This window comes from Athene cunicularia (genome assembly GCF_003259725.1).
Source record: "Athene cunicularia isolate RWA chromosome 7 unlocalized genomic scaffold, athCun1 chr7_part1, whole genome shotgun sequence".
Lineage (NCBI taxonomy): Eukaryota > Metazoa > Chordata > Aves > Strigiformes > Strigidae > Athene > Athene cunicularia.
The window spans coordinates 9,839,650-9,857,380 of record NW_020799107.1 but is presented as its reverse complement, the minus strand read 5'-3'; the positions used below and the strand labels follow the sequence as shown (position 1 = coordinate 9,857,380).

The window sequence follows — 17,731 nt, the reverse complement described above, 5'->3', positions numbered from 1 at the left end:
GCTCTGTGTGCCTGGAGAGGATGTCAGGAGGGAGATGAGGCAGTGTGACACTGTTTCCCTTGAAGCCTGCCTTTCCCCCGAGTGAGGACTGGGCTGGTGGCATGCTGTCTACTCAGGTTTACAGACTGTGTGACTGTATCCATCCCGATAGACTGTCAGTGTGGGATTTGCTGTTGTTGTGGTGCTTTCTCCCCACTTTACTTGTGTTTACAGCCAAAAAAGGTGCTGTGTGTTTGCTTTGCAAGGAGAATAGTTGTGTTCTGGTATTTTTGCTTTGTAAGGTGATGCAGCTGTATGAAGTCTGGGGAGCTGTGTATCTGTTCTGCAATGTGTTCTCCATACCTGTGTCTGATGCTGCAGTGTGATGTGACAGGGGGAATAAGGGTGGAGGAGGTTACAGAGGCCATAAAAGCTGTTGGCAATGGTTTAACTCTGCTTGCATACTTAAGAGGGAACCATGTTGCCCTTTCAGTGGGGCCACTGCAGTCAGGGAGGTGCAGATCTCCCCCACTTGGCTCAGCAATGGCTTCTGTGGTTAGCAGCCCCTTAAAATGGAGCCTTAAGTTTTAAATCAGACTATACTTTCATTTTAACTCTTAAGGAAGAATGCCCGCTGTTGTCACACCTGTCATCATTTTGGTCCCCTTTATTTCCCGACTGAGTAAGTGAAAATACAATGAATAACCTCAGTTCTGGCTCTACCTTAAAGAGGTACTTTCCTGTGCTTTCTGTTTTGAGGCAATGATCTAAATGTATAAAGCGGCCTGCATATATTTTTCTGTTCATACACGTCAATACGACCAAATTCAACACACTTTTTTTGGGCCTGGCTGTTTCATTTTTGAAGACAGATCAGACACCCAGAATCCATCGGCATCTAATTTAAATTGTTGGCAGATACGTAGCAGACTGTATATCCCCCGTGAAAGTGCTTCATTTGAATTATCTATGGACAGTTTGAATCCATGGATAATTAAATGCACTGTACATAATTAATTTGTAATTGAAATTTTATTAGCTTTGCTGCATTCAACAATTTGTTGGAGCTGCCAGCAGATGGCTCCTTAACCCTTCTAATACCGCACTGAGCCAGCAGCCACCTACGCTACAAACCACTTTGGTGGGTCACAGAGGCTTGAGTTGCTCTTCAGGAAAATAATTATGAAAAAAAGCCTTCTCGTCCTGCTGTCTGTCAACACTCAAAGATCAAACACCAGTTTTGAAAGCCTTGGGTTAAACTTTTCAAACTTGAGAGCCAGAGTTTAACAGTTAAATTGTTACACTTGAAAATACAGAAACTTGATTCTTGCTGGGCACATGTGCACAAGGCTCCTTCAAAATTGAAGGCTTTGGAATCTTTTTAAAAGGCCCAAGACTGAGATTCTTCTGGAAGCTCAAGTTGTTGCTGAAAACTGCTCAATACTCTGTAGTTTATATTCACAGAAATGCTTCAGAACAGCTAAAGCAGCAAGATGCTGAAACCTGTGATTAGACCTTATCTGTGGGAGCCTCACCAGGAAAATATTCCAGTGCTACAGTGATGATGTTGCTGTTTTCTGGGTTTTTAGACAGAAAATAAGTATAAATACTATTTTCCAACAGGATGCATTTCATTTTTTGACATTAGAGTAACACAATGTATAACTGCTTTGTCACAGAAATAACACTGTATAGCTGAGCACTGGTGACATTTAACACTTCAAGGGTCTGGGCTTCTAGCAGGCTGAACTATGCCAAGAGAAAAGAACTGCTCTGGGACGCCTGGAAGAAAGGCTGACTGTACTGTTCCAAAGTCTCAATTAATAGAAGAGTCCTGTGTGCCATGGAAATGCTAAATACACAAAAACTGGGGTTTCCTAGGGTAAACTGTACCTGGTTCTTCAGACTGTCAGAAAAATGACATGTCTGAAGAGACAATACAGCAGTGTTTATAAATAAATGAACTTGATTCAGTGGAAAAAACCTGACAGACGTCAAAATTATGTTGTCTCTAAGTGCTGGGATTATATAATTTCATTTTAAATTCCATTGGTTTCCTTTTTTGGTATAACACTTTTCTAATCACCTCTGACTTGCTAAATAGTATAACCAAATAGCCTGATAACAGAGTTCTCTAACACTGATGGTGTTGAAATATTTCTGCAACCTGCTGCTCTGTAAAACTTCATGTTCAGTGGAGATGGCCGCACAACGCACACTGAACTCGACTTCTCCACTGGTATTTCCTCCCGGCCACCTCTTTCTCAACCTTTTAACCTGGTCAGTGTTGCACTAATAACATTTTCCCATATGTGGCTTTTTGTACAATGTGCTTTCTGTGTGCTGCTGCAGCCCTGGAAAGGACCAGAGAGGGGCTGTCTCACTCTGGTAGTGATTAACCTGATGGCTGCCTTATGGTTGCTAATGGAAGGCCAGTGCTTGTCATTTTTATTGCCCCAGAGTTAAGCCTTATGAGCTACCTGCATTTTCCCACTTGTGTTGCAGTCATGCATTCTACCTTCTCTCCCCAGTCCTTTCTGGATTTGTTTCTGTTTCTACACATTCTTCGTTATTCTTCTTTGCATCTTTTAGATAAGCTGTTGCACTGCAGCTGTGTTTTGTGCTCTGATGGGAACACAGGAGAGCAGAGCCATCAGTTGGTACAAGCTGACAGAAAACTCCACTGAGTTCATACTGGCTCAGTACATGGAAAATGTGGCTTAATTGAAATATTCCAGCAAGTTCTGATTCATGGTTGAAGGATGAGTTTTGTTTTGAGGTTATAGTGCTTCTATATTAGAGACAGATCCTCTCTCTTCACTCCTGAGCAGAGCTGACCTGGCAGGCTTTGCTGTGTCTGTGGAGAGCACAAGTGCTTGGGCTTGGTGTTTGTAGCTTTTTTTCAACAGTTTTCCTATTTGATATTAATCTTCCTTACATTTCCTTTGAATAGGCAGATTGAAACGTTGGTGTTTTCCTGTCCTGGTATAAGAAGTCATTTCCTCTGTATGACACTTAAAATGCCTGCTTTGAGTAACACACAAGCCTCTCTTTTGGGTCAGGGCTGGTATGTCTCTTGAAAGTCTCCTCCCCAAAATCAGGGAGGGAGAAAAAAAAGAATTTGGCTCTTGCATCTGAAACAAATTAAAGTTTCATTTTTTCCAATGCTATTCACTTGTTTAGGGTGTCTCCCATGAAACAAATGCCAGCAGCCAACACTCAGTTATGGACGGAAAGTTTCCTAATGGTCATTTTATGCTCTCCAGAGTTTCCTTTCATTACAGAAACTCCGTTTGCAGATGTGATAGGTAATCGAAAGTGCAAGGTTACTTCACCTTTACCACAGAGCACCATTAATTCTTATTTACTGAATCTTGGTGTTTAATGATGGTTACATGGATCATAACAGAAAAAAAGTGTAATGTTTCCTGTCATTCACCTACAAGTAGAAGGTCTATGTTCTGCTTGACTAACTCTATATAAAGACACTTCTCGAAAGCTGGAGTAGAAATCTTGCTTGACAACAGTCACAGTTGTTGTCTGCAAAAAAGTGTCTGCTTATGGAGATGTGGTGAATCTTTCAGTGATTGTCTGCACATGAGGCACTTTAACAAGGTGTACTATGGTGTGTACAACTGAGAGGTGTGAAGATTAAATACTGTCAGCTGCAAGATACCGTTTGCTTTCATGGTTTGTCTGCTATATCTGCCACTGTATCTTTAGTATACTGCAGCCTTACAATAATCAGAATATATTTTTGGCAAACTTTTTTTACCACAGTGAAAAATAAACTTTTTTGGCAAATACCAGTGTTCAGCTTCCTCTTGACAAAGAATGTGTTTTGCTTTGTATTTGCTTCAGTATGGGTAACAGTAGATTCCTGAAAATCGGGATATAAAAGATTCCTTATACTTTGTTTCCTTGTGAAACTATTTCCTGTGCTGCAACTTGTGTCTGTTGTGTCTTGTTGCTGTGCACCTCTGGGAAAAGTCTGTCTCTGTACTGTCCCATGAAGCCCCTGAAAACAGCAGTTAGACTCCCTCTCACTCCAGCCTTCTCTCAGGCTGAAACAACTGGGTTTGTTCAGGTTATTTCACGCACTCCAACCCCCTTATCTTCATGGCTCCCCACTGCACCTGCTGCGCCTGTCGTGTAAGAGGGTAGCACAATACTGGACACAGTGTCCAGCTGTAGTCTTATAAGTGCCAAATAATGAGGAATAACTGCTTTAAGAGGTTGGCTATACTCTTGCTGATATAGGCCAGTGTTTGTTCGACTTTTTGCTGCATGAACATGCTGTTGGGTCATGTTCAATTTGTCCTTAAACTTCTATAGGCAACTTGTTACAGTACCTCACCAGCCTCAAACTGAAGAATTTCTTCTTTTTCTCTAATCTAAATCTCCTTCTTTCAATTTAAAACTGTTACCCTTCATCCTATCCCTACACCCCCTGATCAAGAGTCCCTTCCCACCTTTCCTGTAGCCCCTTTCAGTACTGGAAGGCCGCTATAAGGTCTCCTCGGAGCCTTCTGTTCTCCAGGCTGAACACCCCCAACTCTCTCAGCCTGTCCTCACAGGGAAGGTGCTCCAGCCCCCTGATCATCCTCGTGGCCTCCTCTGGACATGCTCAAGCAGGTTTGTGTCCTACTTATGTTGGTGCTCCAAGAGCTGGACACAGCACTGCAGGTAGGGAGTAGAAGTGGAGAATCCCCTCCCTTGCCCTGCTGGCCACATTTCTCTTGATGCAGCCCAGGACGCGGTTGGCTTTCTGGGCTGTGAGCACATATTGCTGGCTCATAGTCAGTTGTGTCTCATCGCCCAGCCTGTATTTGTGCTTGGGATTGCCCTGACCATGTGCAGGACCTTGCACTTGGCCTTGTTGAACTCCATGAAGTTCACATGGTCCCACCTCTCCAGCCTGTCCAGGTCCCTCTGGATGGTACATCCCTTCCCTCCAGCATGTCGGCTGCACCACACAGCTCAGTGTTGTTGAACTTGCTGAGGGTGCCTCTATCCCACTGTCCATGTCATCAACAATGATGTTAAACAGCTCCGGTCCCAACACTGATCCCTGAGGAACAGCATTTGTCACTGCTCTCCACTTGGACATCGAGCCATTGACTGCAACTCTTTGAGCGTGACCACCCAGCCAATTCTTTATCCACCAAGTGACTCATCCATCAGATCCATGTCTCTCCAATTTAGAGACAAGGATGTCATGCAGGTCAGTGTCGAAAGCTTTGCACAAGTGCAGGTAGATGGACTTGTGCACCTTCAGGCTCCATAGGTGGTCTCAAATCTGATCTTCTCCTACAGTGGGAAGTTCTTCCTTCTCCCCATCCCTGCCTTTGCCTTCTGTGTCTTGGGTGGTGTGGCTGGAGCCCTTGTTGGTGAAGACTGAGGCAAAAAAGTTGTTAAGTACCTCAGCCTTCTCCATGTCCCAGGTGATCAAGTCTCCCTTTTCCTTCCGGAGAGGGCTCACATTTTCTCTAGTCTTCCTTTCATCACTGACATACCTGTAAAAGCTTTCGTTGTTGTTGCCATTGATGTCCTTGGCCAGATTTAGTTTTATCAGGGCTTTGGCCTTCCTAACCTGATCCCTGGCTGCTTGGGCAGCTTCTCTGTATTCCTCCTAGGCTGTCTGTCCTTGCTTTTTCTCTCTGTAGGTTTTCCTTCTGTGTTTGAGCTTGTCCAGGAGTGCCTTGTTCATCCATGCAGATCTCCTGCTAATCTTACCTGACACACACATTTTAATATATGTTCCAGTTATTGTATATATTATATATACACATGTATACAAAACCCAATATCTTCAGCTGAAATCTTCTGTACAAGTAAAAAGGCTGCCCTCCTTTCTCCTGTACTTAAGGGCCTTGTGCTATAGCAGGGACTAAATGATAGAAAAAATGGTGTGTGTGCGTGCTGTTCCTGCAGCCAGAAATGTGCTTTGCTATTGATGAGGGTAGCGAAACTAAGTGGAGAAGGGTGAAATTGCAGAGTGGAAGGAGGAGAAGGTAGTATTAACTCAGTCTAATGGCACTAGCTTGTGTCAGGGAGTGCCAGACCCAGTGTTAGTGTTATGTCATCAAAGGTACATGATCACAGTACCGTCGTTTTTTCCTTAGGCACTACTCTGACCAGCAAGAAATGGGGTCCTTGGGGATTGCTTTGCTTTTAACTGTGAAACCTGTCTTTTCTGGGCATAGAGGCACCTGTCATGAAATCTGCTATAATACTGGATTTAATAAAACACATCTGATAAATCCTAGGGAAAGCCAATTTGAATTCAGTCTTTTAGTAGGCCTCTAGCACTGGAAAAATATTTTATCTGTCTTTTTCTAGTGTATGTGCTGTGTTTTTTCTAAGAGTATTTTGTCTGGAAATGTTTACCAGCTTCCTTCCTTAGCAAAAACATTGAGGACTCACAATGTGGAAGAAATCCTCCCAGAACTGTGTCTTTTTTCTGAAGAGGGTTTGGGATACGTTCTTCACAGTTCATATGCCTACTTTCATTTCCAGACTTCTCATACATTTCTGTTAATTTAATCCTGAACTAGGATTCCCTCTTTTGAAAAGCTTGCTGATAGGTAAACAGAGAGCAGTTTAGGGGAGAGTTGTTTTACAGCAACAGTCCCAGAGAGGAAATTGTTGACCACCCCCAGTCTAGTATTTGATTAAATGCTGCATGGCAAGCATTCCTGACTGATGTGCATATAAACAGAGAACAGAATTTTCTCTGTCTATGATGTTTTTCATATAAGGTAACACAAAGCTTGCACAAATGTTAATGCTAAAAATATGCCTACTACAAGTGATTTCTCAAGGGGCGTTAGATCCTCCACAACGGTGCACACACTGGCTGTCAACAAGTGGTTTTTAAAACTAGAAAGCAGGGAGGGAATTTCAAAGTGGGTTGGCAGTCCTTTGAACCCTGGGCAGCTTTGCTCTCGTATGACTGGTATGTATGTTCCTCAGTATGGAGGAACTACAATTCAATTCCCTATTTGTTCCACGTAAGATGTGATGAACTGAACCAGCTTTGTAGAGAAGTACACAAAACACAGTACCTTGAGAACCATGTGAAGCATCATTTGCACACCATTCTTGCCTGGATATTTCCCAGCAATGTTGGAAGCAGATAAGTTGAAGAGATTGGCTCCTGTTTCTGTGCAGATGGCATGGACCAACATTTTCTTTCCAACTCCAGTAGGTCCAGCTAGTAACAAGGCTTTCACCAAAGGAGCTTTCTCATGGACAGTTTGGGAACCTGTAAAAAGTCATATGGCACTATTACTGCTTTCATTTAAGTCTGCCATAAAGGTGATTCTTCACTGTAAATAATTTATAATGTGAATTAATTGTTTCCTTAATATGGCTCTTGAGTTCATTTCTGTATAACCAGAGTTGTGGCCATAGCATGTTTGAGTTAACATCCCTGTTAACAAGACTCAACTACCCTTATTTTTCACCTTCTGATGGCCAGGCTTGAGCTCTAAATCTATGTGAGCTAAAAGAACATTAATTTCTGGGTAAATGTTTGAGGAGGGACACATGGTAAGAGCACTGAAATGAAGCTGGTGGTGGTGGCTATGTGTACAGACAAGCCTTGCACAGGGACACTTGCCTTCAGTTACACAGCAGCTGCCACCTCCCTCCCTGAGCTGTCAGGTAGAGGCAGCGCTAGAGATGTACCTGTGGCTTTAAGCTTTGCGTTGTCAGAGTAGGCCCTCACTTTCTGCAACTGGACAACAGCACAGATTCATGTTGCACATGAGACCAGCAGAATTCCTTCCTCCTCCTGTCTGAAATGACAATTTCCAGCTTGCCCATCTTTAGAGAAAACAAACTAATGAGACTATCTGTTGGAGCTGCATCCGTCAGTAATTTTGAAACCAGATGTTACCATGTGTTTTATTCTCTCTTCTTTAACTTCTGCATGCACCTCCCTTTTTCTAGGTAATTTTTCCTCCCTCTTAAATGTAATTGCTGTTCAGTGAGTATTGGAGGCTCTGACTGTTTGTCACTTTAGGCTAGCTCTGTGCCAAAATCCTTGGCTGCTGTTATCCCCTCTATGCATGCCTGCTGAGTGTAGCGTAAGCTTACGTGCAGCAGAGCTAATGTTATTCCCCAGTCTGGAACATGGCAGCTGCATGTTGCAGAGCAGGTACAATATATCTGCTAGGAGAAGGATCCTTTTCTGTTCCCTTCATTTTATCTGGGTAAGCAAATGCAAATGCCAGGGTTGCTATGCTTCACTTGCTCTGCCACCAGCAGTGACTGCTCAGCATTTCTAAATCTGTCTCTAGAGCTGCTCCAGGTAAATTCAATCTGGGCTGTAAGAAATATGCTCCATCACCTGGGAAAGCCTAGCAGAAATACCTGCATTGTGAAAACAGAATTACAGAGAGAGATTTAGGTGGCTGATGGTGATAGAACTTGTCTTCCCTGCAGCTCTGTCACTGTCACAGGTGAACCTCCAGAGATGGAAGAAGCAGGAAATGTCAAATGCTATATCTATACCCACTGGTAGTCCAGTAACATCACTGTCTCAATGCCTAAAAACATCCTGTGAGTAGTGGTGGTGGTTACAAAATCAAATTTGAAGATCTCTGTGAGCATCCACTACTTCTGAAGGTCTTTGGGACTGGTGTTCTATCAGGCTATGGGACTCGTGGGGGAAACCAGCTCCAAAAGTGATGGGCTCTGGAGGGAGCCTGTGGCTTAGTCTGGGAAAGCTAGGCAAGAATAGTATTTAAAAACAAATCTAATCAGGTTGCCTATCTGCGTCCTAATGGTATAATGTCCTAAATAAATGACAATGGACTGAGTGCTGAGATGAATGCCATTATTTCAGCACTGTGCAGGATGTAGTGAAGTTGTCAGCCACCCAGACTTTATTAATATTTGGTCGTTCCATACCAATCTATTACTATTACACATAGATTTATTATGAGAGGAGCAGCAGACTCCTCTGTGGTTAAAGATGAAGTATATCTTCTACTATTATTTCTCATTTCAGCTGCTTATAATTTTCTCAATGCCATTTAAGCTGAAGCTTTCTTTGCCATCAGGTGACTATTTTGAGAAAAACTTTCACTTCTACACATACACAATTATATAATGATTAACTAGTTCTGAGGCCAATTAAGTAAAATGTCATCCATGACATATCACCTAAAAGATGAAACCATTCCTGTGCCTTTTTTCAGCTCATGTAATATCTTTTTTTTAAATTGAAGGCATTTTTCAAATGGCTATTGTAAATACATACTGTTTGTTTAACTAGTCCAGGGTCTCTTCTCCCTAGATTTTTAGCCAATTGCATAAAAGGCAGAAAATTTATGGGTTCTCTTTCCTCTTGCCTTGGGGGTGTCTTGGGGCTTGATTTAACTAGATTAGATGGTGCTAAAACATAACCTTGGAGGAGTTATCTGATATGTGAAATACCACATTGCAATCAGTGCAGACAGGGATAACTGCTGAGCTCTCTCAGCTGATTGCAGTCAAACTTGCAGCCAACCCCTGAGGGTTTACCCAAAACCAGCTGAGATGAGAAGAGCCTCATCTAGGTTGAAGGCAAGGGTGCTGCTAGCATCCTGTTCGTTAACCTGACTTCAGATTGAGCTGTAGGGCAGCAGGAGCAGACTTCTCTACCTGAAACCTGTATGAATCAGACTTGTGCCATAGAGAGCTTGGTGCAATAGTGCACATCGAGCCTGCTCTGGGGACAGGGACCCAGGAAGTGCCTGAGGAGAGCCATAGAGCATGTAAGTGCAGAAGAGCCCGAGCACCAGCCTTTCTGTAAGGTGTGCAAGAAAAGCAGAAGCTCTGTGTCAGCTTTGATCCATTTGCCAGAATGGGAGGCAGGGAGACCATCAGCTATTGTGCCCTATAAAGGGGATCAGTAGACAAAATGACACAGCCTGGGGGAGGATATGCCTTGTTAAAATCTCCCTGAAATCCAATCAGGAATGGAAAAGGATGCAAGCAAAGTATGAGCAGAGGCCCTTGAGACAGGCACTTCTTGCAATCACTAGAGTTTGACTTAATGCCATTCCCAAGTAAAATATGGGATAGATTTTACATTAAAAGCAAACAACATGACCCAGCAAAGCCTTGTTAGATATTGGCTAAGTGTGGCATTAAAACTGAGAGGGCATTTAAAAGTGTTCTCTCTGATGTACAAAATGTATTCAGACTAATTTCTTAAACGATTGCATTGTTTAGTGCTGAGTAACATTAGCCAGCTTGTAAAAGGTAAATTGCAACCTTAGCCCTTCCCTTAACTTGATTAATTTTGATCACTGGAGCTTGTTTTAGCTATTATCTTTCCCAAGTGATTTCCTTTTATGTGCTGCCATTCGCAAACTGTTAACATGCAAACAGAGATGGTATGGAAACGCAATACTTGACAATAGCATGTGCAGGCTCCTTTATGCACTATTAAAATGATATGGTCTTCACTCAGAAGGCTTAATTGAAAAACAATTATACTGCAAAATGCTTTAGATTACGATTAATCAAGCCCTGTCAAAGCCAGTAAAAATGCATGTTACTGACAGGAAGCAAAGCCATTGTATTCTGCCCTCTAGTAATTTTTGCTGCGCTCTTACCTAATGGCAATATTCCATAGAGCGCTATTAGCTGTCTGACATCTGCAAGAGAGGGCATTGGCTCTGTATCTGCCTGACGAAGTGTGGTCCCCAGATAGCTGTACTCGCCTGTAGGGAGGAAGCACGGGCTTAATAAATGTGACAGTGCATTGTTATAAAATGCATAACTCAAGTAATGAAAAACTACCATAGAATACCAATATAACGTGCTCTCAGCCAACCCAGTACTGTCAGGGGACAGGGACTCAAACAGGGCAATATTGTTGTGGAATGTGGCCCTGAGAAATTTGAAAGGTGAACTGCAAAGGAAAATGAAGTTAAACACACTGTGGACTTTCCCTTCCAGACTGTGGAAGGCATTCAGCAGAGCAGTCAGTCTCGAGTAACCTTTTAAAGAAACTTTGTGGAGAAGAATCATTAGCAGCACCATAAATCACACTGCTGGCAAAGGATTTCCAGATTTGGGATTTTGCAGGGCTGGAATCCCAGTGAACCACGCTCTATCAAAAGGATTTCAAAAAGGGGGAAAAGAGATTTTTAACAAGCTTTCCTCTGGCTGCATCACATCTCGACTTCTCACTATGTGAGACATTTAAGCGTGTCACCTAATTTGGTGGGGCTTTTTGCTTTTTTGCAGTTCACATTTTTGGTTCAGAAAAACCTCCACAAAACAATCCAAGAAAACTAAGAGTCACTGACATGAACTGAAACGATCTAATCTTGCCTCAGCTCTTGTTACAGAGCCATAATCACATTGCTTGCCCTGTCAAAGTCCATATACAAGACATGTTAGAGAACAAAGATCCAGAAGGATGGGCCGCAATCAGGAAAACTAGTTGTAATGATGCAGCCAATTATTATTTTTAGTGTAAATTAAATGTAATTATGGTTAATATTATTGAAAAATAATAGTATATTATGTTTTATTGGAGATAAAAAGGGAGAGCACTAGAGCTCTCTGGAGCAGAGGTAAATTAGCAATGGTTAAGAGAGAAAGTGGAGTTGTAATTAGGGGGCAAAAAGGCAGACAAGCCCCAGTGCAACTGCCCCATCCCCTCTGAAGAATAAAATTCATTTCAGGTTTTATCTTTTATTTAAGGAGAAATCAAAAGAACTGGATAGGAATTAATCTTCACAGATTTAATTAGAAGGCATCAAAGGGTTTAATTGCAACTGAACATAAATCACAGTGGATATTCTCTGACTAATTTAGATAAGGTCACCAAGAAAATTAGTTCAGTGATGTCGGTTTGTCATAGAGAGGGGACATTTTCAGTGCCTTTACTTGCGGTGTAGCACAATTCCACTCTTTGTCCTTTTCCCAGGAACTGGAAGTAAGTGACCTTCCTTAAGCTTCAGCCCTGTAAGAGATGAGCAGATGAGGACTTCTTTTTCCGCAGGTTTTTACTGTGTCCTTGGATCCTTGGAGGGGGTTTTTTGGATTTAAAAAAAAAAAAAAGAAAGAAAAAAAAAAAGCCTAGATCCAGATCCTAGGCCAACTTTAAATACCTTCTGTGTCTTGTTCTGGCAACTCAGAAGCATGACTGAGTTTGAGTGGGGAAGAGCTGGCTTTGACAGTCTGGGCCACCTCCTTGCTGCCTGCATGGGTCAGCATTTGTGTTGGGAAATGGGAGAGACCTGGCACGAGTGTAGGCATCCGGGTGAATATTGCTAGGCTTTGCACTTCTATGCCCAGTATCTTCTGCTGCTGGGAAGTGAATATTCCTAATGTAACTTGGAGCAGTCCTTGTGTTGCTCTATGCTGCAGAGGAGCCAAGGCTTCAAACCTCAGGGTCAAGGGAAGATGGCCCAAAGCCATCTGAGCCTGTTTCAAAGTTTGATGTTACCAGCTGTTAATTATTATCTACTGGCTAAGATGTGCTTTAAAAACATCTGTGGTAAGAAATATTTGGACAAAAGCATCTTTGAAGGTATTGGTTCAGTGAATGAAGGAATAATGAAAATCTTCCATTACTTTACTTCATGATCTTTAATGAGAATAAAATGGATGGAATTACTTGTTAATTCAGCCTTCAACAGAGTGGGAAAAGACTCTGAAGGCAATAATTGGTGCTCCTAAAAGTTTGCGTAAACATGGCATTTAGAGGTGACGTACAACAATCTAGCTTTTCTGGCTTAGACACATACTGTGCTAACAGACACTGGCATTGTGGCTTCTAGATGTCTGCAAATTCAAATAATGGTGGCCTTTGAAACAACTGAATCTCAAGGTTTTTGCTGCTAAGGTTTCTGTGATTTTGATGTATGTCACCAAGTGCTTTTGGAGATAGTGCTGACGTGCAGCCTGCATGTGGCTTTTTTTCATTTGGTCTGTGTAAGACCATAGGCAAGCATGTCTGACTGCAGCTGCTGGTAACAGAAACTGGACAACAAGACTATGAAATGCAGAACTAGGTAGAGACACAACTTACTCAAATGAAAGGCCAGATATGCCTCAAAGCACTGCTCAAAGTTCATGGGCAGTCAGGGAAGTGGAGGTAAAGGGGTGAGTCTTCTCTGCTGAATGAACAAATGCTGAAAGTATGAATTTTGCTGTTCTCTGGGAAATATTCTGGATGGATTATGATCCCTAGTCTCATCAATTTGCACTGTCTTGCCAATGTCTGTCCAGTGCCTCTTAAAGGATGTCCTGGTTTCACCTCAGAGTGGTGTGTGACATACAAAATCATTCAAGGCTTCCAGGTGTTGGTGCCTGGAGCTAAGCACCAGCTTTACAAACAGGTCCTGTTTCAGTAGCAGAAGTGAAAGGTACTAAACACTGCAGAAAGAGACTTGATTTGCATACATGGGTTTAGATATTCAAGTTTTAAAGTCCTGAAAGTGTAATTACTCTTGAACTCGCTCTTGACTGGAAATAGGGGTCAGTGAACACTGAATGGCTGGAGGTTTGGTTAGATTAAACACCATATTAGCTGTAAAATGTGTACTTTACCAACATAATCGGAGAGATTCACGGTCTTGGCTTTTATTAGTAATCCTTCTTCCGCTAGTTCCCTGTACAGAGAATCGATGGTCCTACAGATAAGAGACATCACTCAGAAATTCTAGGGCACTGTAAGTAAAAGCTCAGTCCTTCAATAACTGAACTAGCTTGAGAGTTATTTATGTTTCCTCAGCTTTATAAATGTGTTTTGTAGCTCAGAGGTAAAGATGATTAGTACCATCAATATGAAATCAATAAATACTGTTTTCTGCATTATAGTAAGGAATCTATTTACTACCTCACACACTGCATGGCTCCCTCACACCGATTCCATTACCCATTTCCAGGTGATGCAAGATCAGTTATGACTTGTGTAATAGACTCATTCATTAATATCAATTACTGGGAAATTATTTTTAAATTATACAATAATAGCAACCCTAACACTACTATAGCTATTTACTTAGCTCTCCAATTAGTACTAATTCATTAATTCTTCTTGGAATGTATTCTGTTTGCAACAGACAGCCTCATCTCATCAAGAACATACTAGGAATGACTTGATGAGAGCAACAAGTGGTTTACCTATTGCAGTGTTAGGGTAGTGCTGGCCAAGGGGGGACTGGGGGGAGAAGATACAGTGGAAACCAGCATACCTTTTCCAGCGGAATGATTTCTTTCTATCTCTCTTCATGGCTGAAAATAGCTCCCAGTTAATGAGGATTTAATACACTTCCATTTGTATCTATTTTTCTGTTGGTATGGAAGTTCTCCACACCCTCTCTTTCAGAATTCTATCTAAGTATTCATTTCAATGCATTTTTGGCACTAGGTTCTACAGATTGATACTGCCTCAAGGATAACATAAAATGAATAAGCCTGTTGGAAATTCTTGTTGTACTGTTAGTATAAACAATACTGATTTGAACCTTTTTAGGTCTTTCACTGTTTGTGCACTTTTCACATCCTTTTCCTTCAAAATCTGAGCATTTTTTGTCATTGTCGCTTGTCATCTTTGTCACCTATCCTAATTGGACGTTCTGGTATGGCTACAATAAAAATATTTAATAGCAACTCTCAGCTGGCTAATAAAACTACATATACAATTTGAGGTCTGCAGCCTTTTTCCATTTCAGCTGGGAAGTTTTATGTTTATGCAGCGTTAGTGGCACAATTAATACAGGAGTGGTAATAAGCAAATACAAAATTTAATGCCCCTTCAACAATTTTGATTTTGCCACTATGACTCTTGCTTTCATTATCAGTGATTTTTGTATTGAGTATGTGTCATAAAACCAGCAGAAGGTAGAATGGGACTAACCTGATGGTTCTGTTGGGAGCATGACTTTTACTTTTCTTGTCTTATTACTTTTACTGTGCAAGCTTAATGATATATGCCCTGAGTCTCCTCCAAGTAAGCGTGATGTGATTGGTCTTTGTTGACTAAAGCCCCCTGTGCCCCCTCCACCATAGCAAAACAGAGATGAACCTGAGCTGCTTCTTGTGGTTATTTCTGAAATGCTTCCTCTTTTCCTGCTCAGCAGGGAAGAGTAAAGCATGGAGCCAAAATGCCACATAAATTCTGATGAAAAAACAGCTACTAAAAAGCTTGTGTTCTTAAATGGCTGTATGTTGTACTAAGTTTATATATAAAGAAGCATGTATGTGCAAGAGTAATTTTAAAAGCACAGACCATGGCACTGTTCTTGCAAGAGAGGTCATGCTCTGTCATAATCCATGATGCATTTATTTTAAATATTTGCTTGAAATGGTTTTTTAATTTTAAAGCAGGTAAAGACATCACTGACTGATTGTGTAGTGCTAGTACCCAGATGATCTAGTCCAGGTCTTGCTATGCATGTCTTTTACAAATGGATTTGTAGGGTGAATCTACTGTGCTTTCTCCTGCAGTGATTGAGTGTGTTTGTCTTCAAGCTGTTCTCCAGCCCTGCTCTCTTGGGAACTGGGTCTGCTCCTGCCCTGCACTGCTGCTGGGTCAGCAAGTCCTAGCAGTGATATCTCTGCGTAGGTGTCCGTGTTATGTGTACGGGTGAAAAATGGCTGGATTATCAGTGAATGCACCATGATCCCACTGAAAATGTAATGTCAAAAGAAGAAATCCTCTCAAATCTTCCAAATAAAATAAGGGTGCTTCAAAGAGCAAAGGTACACAAGAAATTGCCAGGTCTGCCAGAACTTTTATTGGTAAATAAGGATGATTTATGACAAGTACATTATACCTCAGATGTGTGAAGGGTGATTTATAGAGTACGGGAGCCTGTCTGCAGTGTCCCTTATCAGGCTTCAGCTGGGGTGGAAAAATCTGGCAGTCAACAAAACAGCCAGGTGCTTCTGCACCTGCAGAGAGGATTGGAAGGAGGTAAACATGTCCAATATCCTGCCTAAATGTTACATGTGCTTAGCTTTGCAACTGGAATTCACCTGACTGAAGTTAGTAGAGACTGGCCCTAATGGTGTGTTGTTGCAGAATGAGGATCTTAATTTGTATCTGTTCTTGAAGATGGGGAAAACCAAGGTCTGTGCTGTGTAGCATTAAAGCAGTGTTTTGTTGCCCTGTTATTTGTGGTGCTGTGAAGCTATTGGCCAGGTAGGGGCAGTGGGAAGGTTCTAGCTTTCACTGGGAATGCAAAAAAGGTTTTAGCAAAAGTGTATGTGCTCCGAGGTTATAAAATACTTTTTTAATCATCTAGGCTTTGAATGGATTTTTTTTTTTTTTATAGCTGTTACTAAAGAGGTTTTATGTATTGTAGGGCTCTTGATGCTGGTATGCGTAGCAATGTTGAGATGCTCCTTGTGTAATTAAAAAACTAAAAAGGCTGATAGCATATCTAATGCAAAGAAGATGCAGCCTCATTGTCTGAATCTCAGGTAAACAAGTTCTCTCTTTACCTGTCAGGAGTTAGATCTTCCTCCATCTCGGGTATCTTTTTCCTCGTGACCATCTTTTTTTTCTGAGGACCACAAAACCAGGCAAGAATTAGTGACATTAGTACAGATACATACATATTTGAATGTACTGAAGCAAAGTGAGGGCCAGAACAGGAAGTGTTTCAGTGTTTGAATGTGGCCTTTGTTACTGAAAGAACCCAAAGGGAAAAATCATATCCTTGAATGCTCTGAGGGAAGGAAGTCATGTCCCTGTTTATAAAAGCACAGATGTTCCCATTTCTAAGTGTCTCACCAAGGCACAGGAGAGGTGGAGCACCCCTGGGCTGAAGAGCTGTGTCCAGCCTACGAGTCTCATGCAGAGCCTGTGGCAGGTGCCTTGAACTGGGCTCTGCATGGAGTGACCTGGTAGCTGCTGCTTTTTCCTAGAATACAGCTGCTGAGGGAGTCTGTACACCTGACCTCCAACTGCCACCTCCCCAAGAGCACCGTACTTTCAAGCAATCAGTCCTGCTTCTTCCAGTGTAGGCTGTATATAGAAGATTCCCAGGGTCATTTGCTCAGAGAGAAAAATCTTCTCTCCTTCCTTTTAGGAGCATGACTCTGTAGTTGAGTGGGCATGGCCCTTACCCAAGAGGGAAACAGGGAGGAAAAGGGTGTGGGGTCCAAGTAACTGCTCTTTTTTTTTTTTTTTTTTTTTTTTTCTTCCCACATTGGGGTAAAATATATAGGCAGCTTCCTTGAAGGTCACGCAGGGTGCTTACAGCTGGACCAGGACCCAAAACCAACCCTCCCGAGTCTCTGGCTAGTATTCTAACCATTAAATACTATTCTGCCATCTCTCTCCTAATACCTCAGGGAAGAAGCTTGAAGAGGTCAGAAAAACATGACCTGTGCTTCTCTTGATATTTTCACCACACTTTCACTATGGGAAGACTGTGACTTGTGTGACTAGTCTCTTTACGTACTGCAAAAAAAACATGGAAAAGATAAATAAGATGTGAATCAGTGATGTCAAGCCCCTCCATTAATTAACTGCTCACAAGCCATAAATATGATTAGGGATAATTAATAGTGGAGAGGGCATCATTAATCCATGTTAGTGCCTACCACTGGTGTCCATACTTAAGTTCTGCAAAGCACTTTAGAATGACTTCAGTGGAACTATTTACACCATGACATTTGTGCACCTTGGGATTTCTTCAATGGCTTAAATTTAAGCATGTGCTTAAATGCTTAGTTGATCAAGAAAGCTTATTCTTTCCAAAAGTTTACATTTGTTTTCCTG

The 17,731-nt window shown here is 41.9% G+C and overlaps 1 protein-coding gene across 1 annotated transcript in view; it reads right to left on the bottom strand.

Annotated features, from left to right (window-relative positions):
• Positions 1-17,731, bottom strand: part of IQCA1 (IQ motif containing with AAA domain 1) — a 100,998-nt gene that overhangs the window by 14,278 nt on the left and 68,989 nt on the right. The window contains exons 12-15 of the mRNA XM_026852418.1: positions 16,447-16,508; positions 13,546-13,628; positions 10,593-10,700; positions 7,047-7,246 (exon numbers count right to left, since the gene is read on the bottom strand). Of these exons, the coding sequence (XP_026708219.1) occupies positions 7,047-7,246; positions 10,593-10,700; positions 13,546-13,628; positions 16,447-16,508 (453 nt within the window). The remainder of the gene's footprint in view (positions 1-7,046; positions 7,247-10,592; positions 10,701-13,545; positions 13,629-16,446; positions 16,509-17,731) is intronic.